The sequence below is a fragment of the Ambystoma mexicanum genome, chromosome 10 (genome assembly GCF_040938575.1).
Source record: "Ambystoma mexicanum isolate Mex_15411 chromosome 10, UKY_AmexF1_1, whole genome shotgun sequence".
In the NCBI taxonomy this organism is placed as follows: domain Eukaryota; kingdom Metazoa; phylum Chordata; class Amphibia; order Caudata; family Ambystomatidae; genus Ambystoma; species Ambystoma mexicanum.
Genome location: NC_090932.1, coordinates 186598989 through 186612988, shown reverse-complemented (window position 1 = coordinate 186612988; position 14000 = coordinate 186598989). Strand labels below are relative to the sequence as shown.

The window sequence follows — 14000 nt, the reverse complement described above, 5'->3', positions numbered from 1 at the left end:
TATGATTTATATTTGTGATCATGTATTTCACAGTCTTATTTGTAGCTCGTCTTATTTTCTGTAAATTGACACTGTTCACAGCGTCAGAGTTTATACTACACAGCGCGTACGATCTCCGTAGTATGGTTACTATGGCAACGTAGATGCAATATCACAAAATGGCCACACGTATCGTTGCGTCTTAAGGTCCCTTCCATGAACATACAGCAACCGCCGTTGCGGGTGGTTCATAAAATGACTTCACTACAGCAAGCGTATTCGATGAAATTGTTTTGCCCTCCTACCTCGTTATCGGGTTAAAAATGCCCGCAACACAGTCTCTTCTTACGGTGCTGAGCGTAGAAGCACCAGCAGACAGCTCGATTCTTTCCACCCTCACTGGACCGCTATGAGGCTTTTGGGGTATGCCTCCTTCACACTGCAGCTGTCGAGGGAGTCCGAGGGCCTCTGCTAAATATAAATTATCCTCGTCGCTAATTGTAATAAGTTGCTGCACTCTAATAAGCTTTATAAGCAAGCTTTAATCAAGGGCCCCAGGAGCACAACACCACCGGGAGGAACCGAATCAATATTCAAACTAATACACCATTGGAATCACGCTACGCATGTACATTCTATATGTATACATTCCACTGGCAATGATGTCAGTGACTACACAACAACCTCAAAGAGGATTTTATTCAAAGTGGACATAAAAGGATGCTCCCACTAGGCCAATGACAACAACAACTCTTAGCAACCACATCATAACTGATATTGGACAGAGATCTACTTAAGACCACAGACTACCAGGTCCACCTATGTGTCTGCAAACAAGATTCAGAAACAAGCCACTGACACATCTCTTATGATGAAGTTGTCTCCTAACCAAGACAACAGTAGGTGGGCGGCATTAGCAAGGCAAGCGGGCACCGTTATCTCAGCCATGCATGCGCAGCAGACACTTGCTGAGTCACGCCGAGGCATGGGCGCGCCTTCGCCGTGAAGATCGACAATGACCTTGAACATCTGCCAGCTGGCCACAAAACAACCCGCCAAACGGGAGGGCAGAAAGGAACTCGGATATGTATTCAGTGCCTAAAAATATTGCTGGGACCAGAGAGGTGAGGTGAATAGTAATGTACATTGTAACACATGGCAGCCTGCAATATCCGTATAAAAGCCTGGAAATAAAGTCCTTGTGCCAGCACCGAGTACTTGTGATGTTATAAACAGGTGGGTGTGATGTCACAATGCCCTCTGCCTGAGCCAGCACACAGCAACATGCCAGCTGCCACTGGAGCACTTAATTAAAGCCGGGATAAGCTTGTGGCTTCCCATCTTCTGAGATGGCTTCCCTGGCACTTTGCAGCCATTAACTGATAAAGAAGTGTATATGGTATGCTCTGCACGGCGATCAAGAATCTATATGCATGCCATCGGGTACTGGAAATGTAACATATTAAACTACTTAAAAATGGATTTTGCTACACATTAAAAGGCGCATTTTATTGATTTTTTATTTAAACCGATTTTACGTTGATTATATACATCAACAACTGGAGGAGCGCTTGCATCAGAGAACTAAATAAGACTGTATTAAAGTGGAATCTGGCAGGGCTATGTACTATAAGGAATGAAATTCCCCTACTGTGCATAAAAAGGATATTGCAAATCACCTTGGAGTTCAGTGACGTTAAGAAAGGACTCTGCCTTTGGCCTCGTTCCTCGATTTGGGCACAAAACGATTCAGCGACGTGCAATAGCCTTATAACCTACGGTACTGGGCACTTTATAATTCGATCACATATGGAACAGTTTAATAATCGTGGGGCCACGGATGCCCTTTGGGGGGACACCAGGGGTCGCACCTCCTTGCGACCCCTGCGGTCTCCCATGCTAACCCCCCCAAAAAAAAAGAATACTTTATTTTTTTTAAAAAAATGGACCTTGGATGTCTGCTTGCATTCACAGTAATTTGGTAATATGAGCCTATATTTACTGATATTAACGAAACATATGGTGCTCCCTTCTTGTATGAAATGTATATCACATTATAGTGATATTGTAACCATATTTTTCATAGTGTACTTTGGAATAATGCTATATGAAGCCACTTCCCGTTTTGTCAAAGGGTGAAATTTCGTGTTCTATCGCTTCCCCTGATGTCACTTCGTGGTGGGGTCAAATGATATCACTTCCTGTGATGTCACCAGAGGTCAAGGATTGTGTGATGTCATTTCCGCTACCCCTGGAATTTTGGTGAAATGACGCCCTTGCATGGGCCATGTTCTTCTCCAAAGCAGCTGTTGGCACACTTTGGTTATGGATGAGGTCCCAATGCTGTGCAACAAGACCATGGACTACATAAAGTATCCATCTTAAGATGCTCAGGACAAGGAGACATACAGAGGCTGTGATCCTTCTCTGTTCAAAGGGCTGTAGTAAATCTACAATGCTGAAAAGCCAATCTTTTAAACGGGCAAAGGGCCCCAAGGCTTATCGAGTGGCATTTCTGAAGGTGAAAAGGAGAGGGAACTATAAAAAGGAAGTACAACACATGTACAGGGGTATGCTTTTCCAAACATACGAGGAGGCAGGAGCAAGCCATGCGCTGTTAACGGACACCTAACTCCGAGTCTGCCCTAGGGGATTTAGACCCGATTACGAGTTCCTAGACTTTTTAGCAGAAATACCATTGGCGGTAAATTCCACCTGAACCTGTGTTATTTCTGCAAGTCCACCACTGGCGGAAGTGCCTGCAGGGTATTCCAGAAATACCACCTCCTCCAGTGATCATCTTAAAGTGTATTTTTGTGTACCCAAGCCCACCCTCAGCATAAATTTTATGAATGGAGAAAAGGGGCAACACCTAACCTTTTTTTGCATTCCATGGGTAAGGTGGTGGAAGGTGGGCTACCGCGATACCCATTTTTTCACCCCTTTATTATGCTCCCAGAACTTTTTTGCCTGTATTGAAGGGACGGACTTTGCAGAAAACCCACTGGAGGATTGACCACTCCAATGGATTCCCCCCAGAGATAATCCTCCAAACCCTGAATCTGGTGGATGGCAATTCTGGCATATACCACCAGAATTTCTGTTACCGCCAAACATGTAATGACACCCGTACAGCGGTTATCCAGGATCTATGACATTTCCTTGCAGAGGTTTAATCAAATCCCACCTGTGCAAATACCTTTACCAACCCGTCCACTACATACTTGTCATAAAAAGAATGTGGTAAAATCTGTACAGTCAAATGGGATTTTCTGAAAGTGGCCTGCAAAGAAAAGGAGTCCTTCTGGTGTCCGCCAGTGGTGCAGCAGAGATGTTAGGCCCATACAATGGAAGCTGCTTTTCGCAAGTAAACCTTCAGAAAGTGAATCTTGCATCCCTGACAAGTCTAGGAGTGCATGGGGAGGCCACAAACTCTGTCCCAGACCAGCACTTCATAACTGAAAGGCAGAAACCAGAGGGCTCGGCACGTCTACATATAGGACACATTTACCAAGCGGACCATGGGTGTAATTTTAGGGGCGGGGGCAGGGGTGTTTGTCCCGCCCCCCCCCCACTTTCATGGTACATCATCTTGTCCCCATTCATTAGGCTGGGGCACCTTTTCTTCAGATGTCATGTCCCCCCCCAACATTTTCAGCAAAGTTACTCCACTGAAGCTGACCAATGAAAATCCAAAAGGGTCCTGTGGTTTTGTTGGAGTCTTACTTAGGCCGTGATTCAGTGACCAGCGCTAGTAAATGGTCCGGATCTTGCCAGGTCCGAGATCATGCATCAGATGTCGCCCTGGATCTCGGACCCGGCCTGCCTTAGCCCTGACAAGGCTATACCGAGCTGCCAGCTTCACCAAGGGACATGTCCTTCCTCGTTAACACACTGAGCGAGGCAGCTTTGTCCCTCGGTGAAGCTGGGGGCTCAGTGATCTAAACTGCTCTGTGCGCTCTAGCACGCACAGCAGATTACATCCCAGAGCCCCCAGCTTTGCCAAGGGGCAGAGGCTCCCTCATTAACACACTGAGCGAGGCAGCTTTGTCCCTCGGTGAAGCTGGGGGCTCGGTGATCTAAACCGCTCTGTGCGCTCTAGCACGCAGAGCAGATTACATCCCAGAGCCCCCAGCTTTGCCGAGGGGCAGGGCCTCCCTCATTAAAGCACAGCCACACCTGAAAAGGGAAGTCCCTGGCCCGAGGGCGGGCTCTGTGAGTTCCATGTGAGAGGCTTGCTTTTCTTTTTGTCGAGTAAGGCCACACTCTCGCCTCCTGTGGCTCGGTGGCTGTCTAGAGACAAATCCCCCCTCCCCCCTCCCAGCGGCCCATCAGATGGTGCAGGCCCAATAATGACAGCTTATCACTTTATTTCTTCTAGCAGAGCTTTATAACTACGATCGATTCGTAAATCATGACTCATTTAAGGGACTATTGTTTTGGAAAACACGTTCGTAATGGTACCGTGTTAAGAAATACAAATGGACATTTTCATCCCTCAAACACACAGAAAGCACCAGTTAATTGCCTAACTTTTTGCCCTCCTCCGGGCCAAGTCAATTGTATCACACAAAACAGTTGTTTTTAAAGTAACTGCATCAGATGTTCATATTTAACACACCAATAAGTGTTTATTTTTGGTACAATGTAATATTTTAATCATATACGAACCCCGAATTTGTCAAACACTGAAACATAAACAAGAAACCTTTTCACACATTACATGTTATTAGTCTCGGAAGTACATTTTCAAACCCCAAAGGCCATTTTTTTGCCGAATTAGATTATGGTATTTCTAGTCTCCCAGTCAAGATGGGGGGGGGATAATGTTACAATTGTACACTTTTTGCCAAACATATTTCTACAAGGATTTATATATTTGTGTGAGCACCTTACTATGGTTTGTGTACTTTTCAAGCCATCTATATAAAGCATAGTATCGTTGAAAGCCAAAAGAGGGAGGTGAGGAGGGGAGAAGATTAGAGTGCATGCGAGTCGTAAATATTTACCCAGGATATGGCAAAAGAGTTTGTTGTATTATGGTTGGGCATTAGTGATGTGTGCATCTACGCATTCCCATTTCGGATAGCTATGGGTGTGGAATTGATTTCAGCTTGTAGCCCACAGATTTCATTGCTGCGTGGGTGAGGTGTGTTTATTTCATCAGTTATCTCACAGTTTGTTACCACTCTGGTGAGATTATGGTTGGTCCTGTCTCGCTCCATTTCATTTCTTTCCGAGAAGACTTAGTTCTCGTTCTTGGGTGTCTCCTTATTCTGCCCAGTTTGTGTTTTCAGTGTCTGGGTAGATTTTAGGACACTTCATGCTTGGTCCTTATGGACCAGTTGGTGACGAGCCTTTCCCTCAAGATGGTGCCTGCCACGGTAAGTCTCGCCCCACACCAACATGGCCAGCATGATGAGGGTGTCTAATGATGTTGTTCCCAGAAGTACGACGTTCTGATCAGGTCAACCATAAAGAGGCCGCTTGCAAGGTAATCTCTGCGTCGCAACTTCTCACCTGTTGCATGGTGCTTCGTTTCACCCTTATTTACCCTCCTTTGCTCCTCTCCTCCTTTGCCTGCTCCTCGTGCCTTCCAAGCCTCCTTCCAGCTATATTGCTACCTTCCAAATTCATTCCAGTCTGCCTACTTCCTACATTGCCCTGCTGTTGCCTATGAGGCCTGTTTTCTAGAGTCCACTGCTGAGCTTGACAACACAGCTATCCTGGGAGTCTGCATTCTTATTTCCTAACTGCCGTGTAAATCCAGAGGGTTTTTCTCCTTGGAGTTGTTTCACTCTTTGCTGGCTACTCCTCCGGGGTGGCCACAATGCTCTTCCTGTTTTCTCAGGACACATAATGGCTGCTTGGAAGGCCAGACCCCCAGATCAAGGTCAATCCTCATGTGCTGTTGGTGAGGCTTATGTGTTGGTTGTTGTCGCGGTGTGGTGAAGTACATGCGGCTTGCTGTGTGAGAGGTGGTTGATTGAGTTTTATGTGCTGATAATTTGAGGTGTCCTCTTCAGGTTAGCTGCAAGAGTAACAGGGGAGGTGGATACTAACTTGGGTTTGAGAGTACTGGTGCCTGGGTTGCAGTGGCTGGGTCTTACAATATGGACCTGCCTTATAACACACATGAAATGTTGGTGTGGCTGCGCGAAAATTCTGATTCTGTGGGAGACGGTGGGTGCTAGCAGTTGGTTGGAGAGCTGATCAGGATGTGGCATGCCAACCATTTATCTTGCTGTTGTGTGCCATCTATAAACAAGGACCTAGGCAATAAAGCAGCATCACCTTACCACTTGGTGTCTCGGCCATCACTGGACTGGGAGGCACATCACTTCATGTCACTCAAAGATGTGAAATATTCGTCTCCGTGGTGAAGGCAAAGGCGAAGACAGGGTAGGGCTAGACTGGGCAAGGCCCACCCAAATTCTGTAAATGCCCACTCAGCAGCACTGTGTGGGCATGAACAGATGTTAATGTCACTGCGGTGGGCCCAGCTACATTAGCTTCGGGCCCCACTTGCTAGACAATCCTGGCTACGTCTGAGGGTTGGTAAAGAACTACCCTTAAAGCATCCTGTTCAGAAAAGATTTGGTCAAAAGAGCGAGTAGGCTAGCGTGCAGGACTGTACTCCACTTCGCATTACTTTACCTGCTGGGCATTCCAGGCACCGGTCCGTTTGCTCACGGTCATTGAGGTAGTCTTGGTGCACACTGTTGCCTCTTTGCAGGGCCGGGCTCCACGCTTCTTCCCTGGGGATGACGTAGGATCTGCTCGTTGGGGCCTGCACACAAGAAGGGACAGTCATGAGGGGAATGTTCTTCCAGGCATGGACTCATTGACAGGCCAGGCTGCCCGACATGGAGGAGCTTTTCACCCCCCAGCATAAAGCAACCTTTGTACCCCCTGACCAGACCAGACACAGAATGGCACACCCACATCATACAATTAATAATAAGATACCAGTTTCTATCTAGCACGTTATGCAAGGCCCTCCCCTCCCCCCTACTAGGTGCCCTCCTACTTGGTTTTATCATCCAAGTTAATGGTACTCAAAATGATATACCTCAAAAAACAGGGAGCGCCGAGTCAAACTACTGGATTCGAGCTTGCGAACTGTAGGCTGGCCCTACATCCGAGGGGAGTGCTCGACTTCCTGGGCTATCCGGACTTTCCCACAATACTTTTCAAACAGAAAGAAACACTAACACAGAAGAGTGGAGAGCAGGGGACAGTGCAGTGAATGTACAGGAAGCTGCTTGTGCCGGTCAGAGGGCTAGCGATTCAGGCCCGGTGGGGGTGGCTCTTGTTTTGTTTAGGGGGCTGGGCTTGGGGGGCCCATATTGTGTGTGTGGTGGTCCAGAGGGTCTGTGTGGCAGTCTTGGGTTTGAAGAGCAAGCGGGAGCACCGGGTGGTGGGGCAAGATATGGGCAGAGTGCTGTGTAGCATGAGAGCCTGCAGGTGGCAGTGCTGTGCACCGGCCTGGTGGGCGTCAGGCTGCTGTGGCAGGCGTAGCCCGGCTGCGGGACTCCGGAGAAGGGTAGGGCTCGACAGGGAGTGTGTGGGGGTGGGAGAAGGGTGAGCTGGGGGGCCATTTAGAAGGGGAAATATAAATTACAAAGGATTTAAAACTAATAATAAAACTGTGGGAAAGAAGTTAACTGTTATATAAAAGATTAGCAGGGTAATGGAGTTTTGGTATAGAGGGTAGGGGCTAAGAGGTGAGAAACTTTACAAGGGACCACGTTTAATTTCCCCTTGATGCAGGCTCAGTGTGCAGGGTGTGTTAGGTAGCATAAGTGGTGCGAGTGGTGCAATGTCGGGAGCGAGGGTGGACCCACAGGCCTTGCGAGAGGCACTGAGCAAGATCAGCAGAGCCAACAAGACCCAGTTGGAGGAGGCGGTGCGCCACGGTACTGGCAGTGACGGCTGGGGGGGGGGGGAGGGGGGGAGGGGGGGCAGGCAGGGTAGACTTCAACTCAGAGCGGCCTCGGACGGGGCCCTCTCATCAGTGGTGGCCTGTAGTGGACAGAAGAAGCTAGGGGTAAGGAAAAGATGAAAGGGGCCAGGAGAAGTAGATTAGACATGCCACAGAGGGCAGTTAGGGTGGGGAGGACACCCGGAAATAAGGGTAGTGAGGGTCAAGGAGGGACAAAGTGTTGTGGGTAAGAGGGGGGGGGGGTTGCCGGGAGAGCATTGGAAGGGATGGGGTGAGGATCAGGATATTGAAGAGGAGCAGAACTTGGCAGTGGTAAGAAAGGGGTAGGGGAAGTAGTGCCTGCGGAGGGTATAAAATTGCGGCAAAAATGTGGCCCTATAAAAAAAAAAAATGGCGGCCTAAATGGAGTGGTTTGACCCCGGTAAAGGTGTACCCCATTATACCATTTAAGGAGAGCGGGGGTTGCAGGGGTGTCCCCCGCATCCTTTACATGGATTGCGGCGGAAAAACCACTGCCTTTTTGCCACAATATTTTGTAACCACAGCCATTTTTGCCACGATTAACACATGGAGGGGGGTAGGAGGTGGACGTCCTCCCCAGTATGGTGAAGAGGGGGAATCTCCAGGACGGTCTACCCGGCCAGCAGAGCGGAGCATGATAGAGGGGTCAGCATGACCCCCTACTACTACAGCAGCAAAAGATGATAGGGAGGGGTCGGGACGGTCTGTCTGGCCAGTGGTAATGATCAGCTTAGAGGGCACAGCACGGCCCATATCACAGCAGAGGGGAGGGCAGAGGACAGGCCGCCACTGCCAAGAAGAGCAGCGCAGGAGGGGATTGGGCAGCACCTTCATAAAGACATCACAGAAGCGTTGGGTTGACACCCCTTGCTAGCAAGAAGATGATCTTGCAGGTCCTGCAAGAAGATGATCTTGCAGGCGAGTGGATGGCATGACACACTCTAGGAGGTGAGCAGGATCAGGAATTGTAGGCTGCGTGGGTTAGGTTGGAGGAGAGGTGGGAATTGCAAACGAGTGGGGGTGGAGGGTGGTTTTGGGGATGAAAGATGGCTGCAGGGCTACAGCGGCATTGGTGAGGGCAGAGGTGAACAGTTCAAACACAGTAGAGGTATAGACAGGCAAGGTACGAAAGAAAGTACTGGTGGTGGCGGAAGTAAGTGTTGCAGAAGCTATTCAGGTCAAAGAGAAGTTGAAGTTACTTTATATGGGCATCACAAGGCCGCTAGGGGTGCATTTAATGGTGGCAACCAAAGAGGAAAAGTGGGTGTGGGAGTTTGTGGACGTATTTATGCTTCTGCTTAAGGAAGTCAGGGCAAAAGAGGGCTCAAAGGAGGAGGAGAAAGCTGGCATCGAAGCCCAAGGTGCTGGTAATGACTGATAATTGGGCCTCATCCTTTTTGATATCTGCCAGAGGGTTTATAGTGATAGCATCGAATGCAAAAGCATCGAATGTAAAAGCCTCGAAAAAAAATGCATTCCCCCCCCCCCTTTACTTTTTAATGGGGTGGTCCCCCCCAGACCCTTTTTTTTTACCCCTTAAAACCCATTTTAATAGAAAAAAAAACCTTTACCTACAAAAAAATGCATTTTTTCAAGGCTTTTGCATTTGAGGCTTTTGCATTTGATGCACTGTATTCGATCGAATCACTGGATACCCTGCCAAAGTGTACTGTGAGAAATACCTGAAAAGGAGTGTGGCATTGTTCAAACATACGGACGTCAATAGGAAGGCATTTTGTCAGCTTTGGTTTCGCATGGGTGAGGTATGACGAGGAACTTAGGGCAAGGATGGGAGAGGATAAGATGGTGGTGTGTGGTGAGGTCAGCATGGACTTGTGGTTATAGTGGATGGTGCCCACTTTGCACACAAAGTGGTTTGCCAGTGCCTTACTGGCCCTTTCATGGTCGTCCCACCTTGGACAAGACAGAGGTCAGCCATCAGCAGCATGCTGGGCATTCAACAAGGAAGCGCGCTGCAGGGCTGTCTCTAAGTAAGTTTAGGCACCAGTTCCACCAGTACACAGGACGGCCCTCTGTCACGCAATGTTTCACAATGGGAGACACAGGGAAGGGAGAGGGGTTGTGGGGAAAGGCCTATACTCTAGTTAAGTTGGAGTAATGGTTATGCTTTCACCCTGACAGGGAAGCAGCAAAGATTTTGGCGGAGGGGTTTCAAAGGGTTTTAGTTTGGGATATTAGGGTCCCAGGATGCAGAGACGGATGGAACACTTGAAGTCTGCATGGGAGAGACTGAAGCTGGAGAAAGAAGTGCAAGAGGGGAGGGTGGTTGGACCTTTGGTGGACTTGCCAGGAGATTTGGTGGTGTCCCCTTTGGGGGTGATGCTAAGAAGGTTGAACGAGAGTTGGACTGATCCACCGTCCGTCGTGGACAGAGAGCACGTCAGTGAATGATTCATTTATGGCCAAGTGCAACATCAAATCAGCGTGTAGATTGCTGTGGGTGCATCCTAGGGATTTTTAGTTGTAAGGGATGCAGTTTGAGAACCAGATTTATGTGGAAAAATGCACTGCCTAAGGGATGTGCCGTGTCAGGTAGTGGCCCTGGGAGGCACATTTTGCAGAAACATGGCATGGTCTATGTCTGGGGTGAAGCAACCACACCACAGAATAAGGGTGTCAGAGGCATGGGTATGGTTGTGTGGTGTAGTGGCAGGGGAGATGGTGTGCAGAGAGATGGCCACTGCACCGGAGGAAAGGAGGGAGAAGCATTGAGTTCTTGGAGCTCTTTCCGTTGCTGGTGGCTTTGGATTGTGGGGCAAGGAGCTGGAGAACAACAAGGGGACATATGTGGACAATATGCAGTGTTCAATGTGATGAACAGACAGTCTGGCCCAAGGATCAGAGGGTGTCCAGGCTTTTGAGGGAGTTGTTGCTGCGGTGCCAGAGGTGGAATATTGTGTTTCGGGTGATGCACGTGCCTTGAAAGGATAACAGCATCGCTGATGCATCATCTAATTTTCAGTGGCAGAGATTCCATGGGTTGGCACCGGAAGCAGAGCTGGAGGGGCATCAGATCCCACAGGATCTATGGAAGGTAGGAGAGGGAGAGCGTTGCATTTAGTGGAGGGTGAAGTTGCAAAAGGAGATGGTAGTGGGGAGAGGGAGGGCCGTTTACGGATTTGCCGGGTGACTGTCTCCTTTGGGGGTTGGGCCTAAGAAAGCAGCAGGAGAAGTCAGACTGATTCACCATTTATCATGGCCAGAGGGCAGGTCAGTGAAGGACCATGGCCAGAGGGAATATCAGTGAATGACTTCATTACACCGTAGGATTTCAGGGTGTCCTAGGCCAGTGTAGACCAGGCAGTGGGTTGAGTGAGGAAGGGTGTGGTGCGTTCCTGGCCAAGTGCAATATCACAGTGGCCTTTTGTTTGTTACCAGTGCATCCAGAAGATTTTTGGCTGCCGAGGCTGCAGTTTGAGGGCCAGATTTATGTCGACAAAGCGTTACCAATCGGCTGTGCAATTTCATGTGCATTGTTTGAGCATTTTAGCTCTTTTCTGCGGTGGGTGTGTTTTTACTTACAGTTCTGTTGTGAGGGAATTTTGCATTATTTGGACAATTTTCATCAATGGGGCAGGCAAAGAACAAGAATGTCAGCGGATGCTAGAGGTTTTTCAGACATTGATGCAGAAATTGGGAGTGCCATTGACGGAGGATAAAACTGAAGGGCTGACGGTGGTGTTGACCTGCTTAGGGATAGAGCGCGATTCTGTGGCCATGACTTCATGCCTGTTGTACGACAAGGTGAGCAAGCTTGTAGGGTTGCTTGAGAAGGCGATAGCGGCCCAAAAAATGAAACTGGTGGACATGCAGAGGTTAGTGGGGCATCTCAATTTCGCGTGTCGGGTAGTGGCCCCAGGTCGCACTTTTTGTAGTAACATGGCACATTCTATGGCAGGGGCTAAGTATCCACATCACAGGGTGAGGAGTTCAGGAGCAGTCAGGGAGGATTGCAAGATGTGGATAACATTTTTGGAAGAAATCAATGGAGTGTACATGTGGCTGCAGGGGGACCCAGTTGCATGGGAAGTTCAAGTTTTTTCAGATGCCGCAGGTTCAGGAGTTTTTGGGGTGTTCTGGAAGGGTAAATTGGTGTGCCGAAAAGTGGCATGAGCATTGGCAGAGAGGAGGGAGGAGCCTAACCTTTTTGGAGTTTTTTCCTGTTGCTGGTAGCACTGGAGTTTTGGGGCGGGGAGTTGCAGAGTAAGAAAGGGAATTTTCACATAGGCAACAAGGCAGTGGTCAATATTGTGAACAGGCAGTCAGCTAGCGGCCAGAGGGTAGCCAGGCTAATGAGAGAATTTGTTTTGCGATGTATGAATTTGAATGTGGTGTTTAGAGCAACTTGCATGACAGGGAAGGATAATGGCATTGCTGATGCATTCTCATTTTCAGTGGCAGAGATTCTGTGGAATGGCACCAGAAGAGGACGTGGGCGGGCATTGGATCCTGGAGCTGTGGCGGCTAGGAAACAGAGCACTGTGTTTAGTAGAGGGTTCTCTAGCCCCTGCGTCTAGGGCTTCATACAAGAGGGCATTGTTGGACCTTTTAAAAGGGGGGAGCGGGCGCACAGTTGGAAGGGTAGGGAGGATGCGGAGGAGAGAAGAAGGGATGATGTGGTTGATTTTATTTTGGGTTGTATGGACAACGGTTCGTCTAGGGCGACAATAGCAGGGAAATTGGCGAACACTGCTTTTTATGGGAAATGGTTTTGCGGTGTTCAGCCCAGTGGCAGTGAAATGGCACGTAGGAAGCTGGAAGGATGGGCAAGGGGAAACAGGGTAACGATCGCAGAAGACCAGTTTCAGCGGCCCAGTTATTGCGGTTGTCCACGGTTTTGGAGGGGGTGTTCTGGTCATCATGGGAGAGTGACATGTTTGCAACCTGTTTTATTTGTTTGTTTTTGGGTGTTGGAACTGATAACGGGGAGAAGAGGTGAAACGGGGAGAAGAGGTGAAGGTGGTTCTGTGGAAAGATGTACACTTATCCGAAAACAGCGTGTATATATACAGATTTGTAGGGTACGCAAACAAATGTATGCTTACATACATTTGTTTGCGTACCCTACTATGGTTTGTGCACTTTTCAGGCCATGCCCATCATGGAAGCCACGCCCCAAATGAGCCCCCCCCTCAATTTATTACCCCACTTAAAGCACTGTGTACAGCTGTGCAATCCACTAAATAAACACATGTAAAGTGCACACCGCAAAGGTGCACCAAGGAATGTGAAACACAACAGGCAAGCCAGAGCACAAGTAAAGCAAAATGTAAGAAAGGCGGGACACATGAGAGATACCTGAGCCACAACGAGCATTTCAAACACACAACACATGCAAAAGACACTAAGGAAGCTAGAACAGCGCTAACACACTAAAAAGCAACACAACAAACGACACTCGAAAACTCACTGTAGAAAAAACATTTGAGTTGTAGACGCTTGTGAGAAATTCCGGAAGCATGTGACACAAGGAAAAATAGAACATGTTAAGCAATGTAAACCTCATAGAATGCACACACAAAATGCACACTTTTCTGCAACAAAGCCCCAACACAAGCAGTACGATGAGAAGAAGAGACCGGGGGAGTGCAAGTCACAGAAAAGATGCGGCATAGTGTGCTAGTCATGCTATATAACATGACTGCCACATAGAAGTTACAAGCACAGTAGCAAAACCTTGGCTCTCCTTTTAGTAGCTAGGCTGAGCTCAAGACTAACCCTACAAGAGGTGCTAATTTATGCAGCAAAACCAAGTCCCAATCTAAGACAGTTAGGCGATAAAGAGTTAAGGATCGAACCAACACATAATTTATCAAAACAGAACATTCAATGAACCCCTGTAAACAATCGTGGGTGATGGCAAATTATAATAACTGTTGTCTGTGGTTAATCAATGTAGGTTCCAATCAAGCCTTTGGAAGTAAGAAAACCTTGTGTAATTGTTCGGATTGTTTCTATGGCTCAAAGGTTTTCAAGGCTTTAGTCCGCATTCCGCCAACCCGGGCCTTGCCTACAAAAATGTGACATTACTATC

The 14000-nt window shown here is 48.2% G+C and overlaps 1 protein-coding gene across 3 annotated transcripts in view; it reads right to left on the bottom strand.

The window, feature by feature from the left end:
• Nucleotides 1-14000, bottom strand: part of LOC138491270 (tumor necrosis factor receptor superfamily member 10B-like) — a 114358-nt gene that overhangs the window by 78900 nt on the left and 21458 nt on the right. For 2 of the 3 annotated variants that reach the window (XM_069617687.1, XM_069617688.1), the window contains exons 1-2: nt 13377-13466; nt 6637-6769 (exon numbers count right to left, since the gene is read on the bottom strand). In XM_069617687.1, coding sequence (XP_069473788.1) covers nt 6637-6769; nt 13377-13451 — 208 coding nt within the window. In that variant the 5' untranslated portion in view covers nt 13452-13466. Of the gene's footprint in view, nt 1-6636; nt 6770-13376; nt 13467-14000 lie in introns of those variants that run through there. The other variant, XM_069617689.1, reaches the window with a different exon arrangement.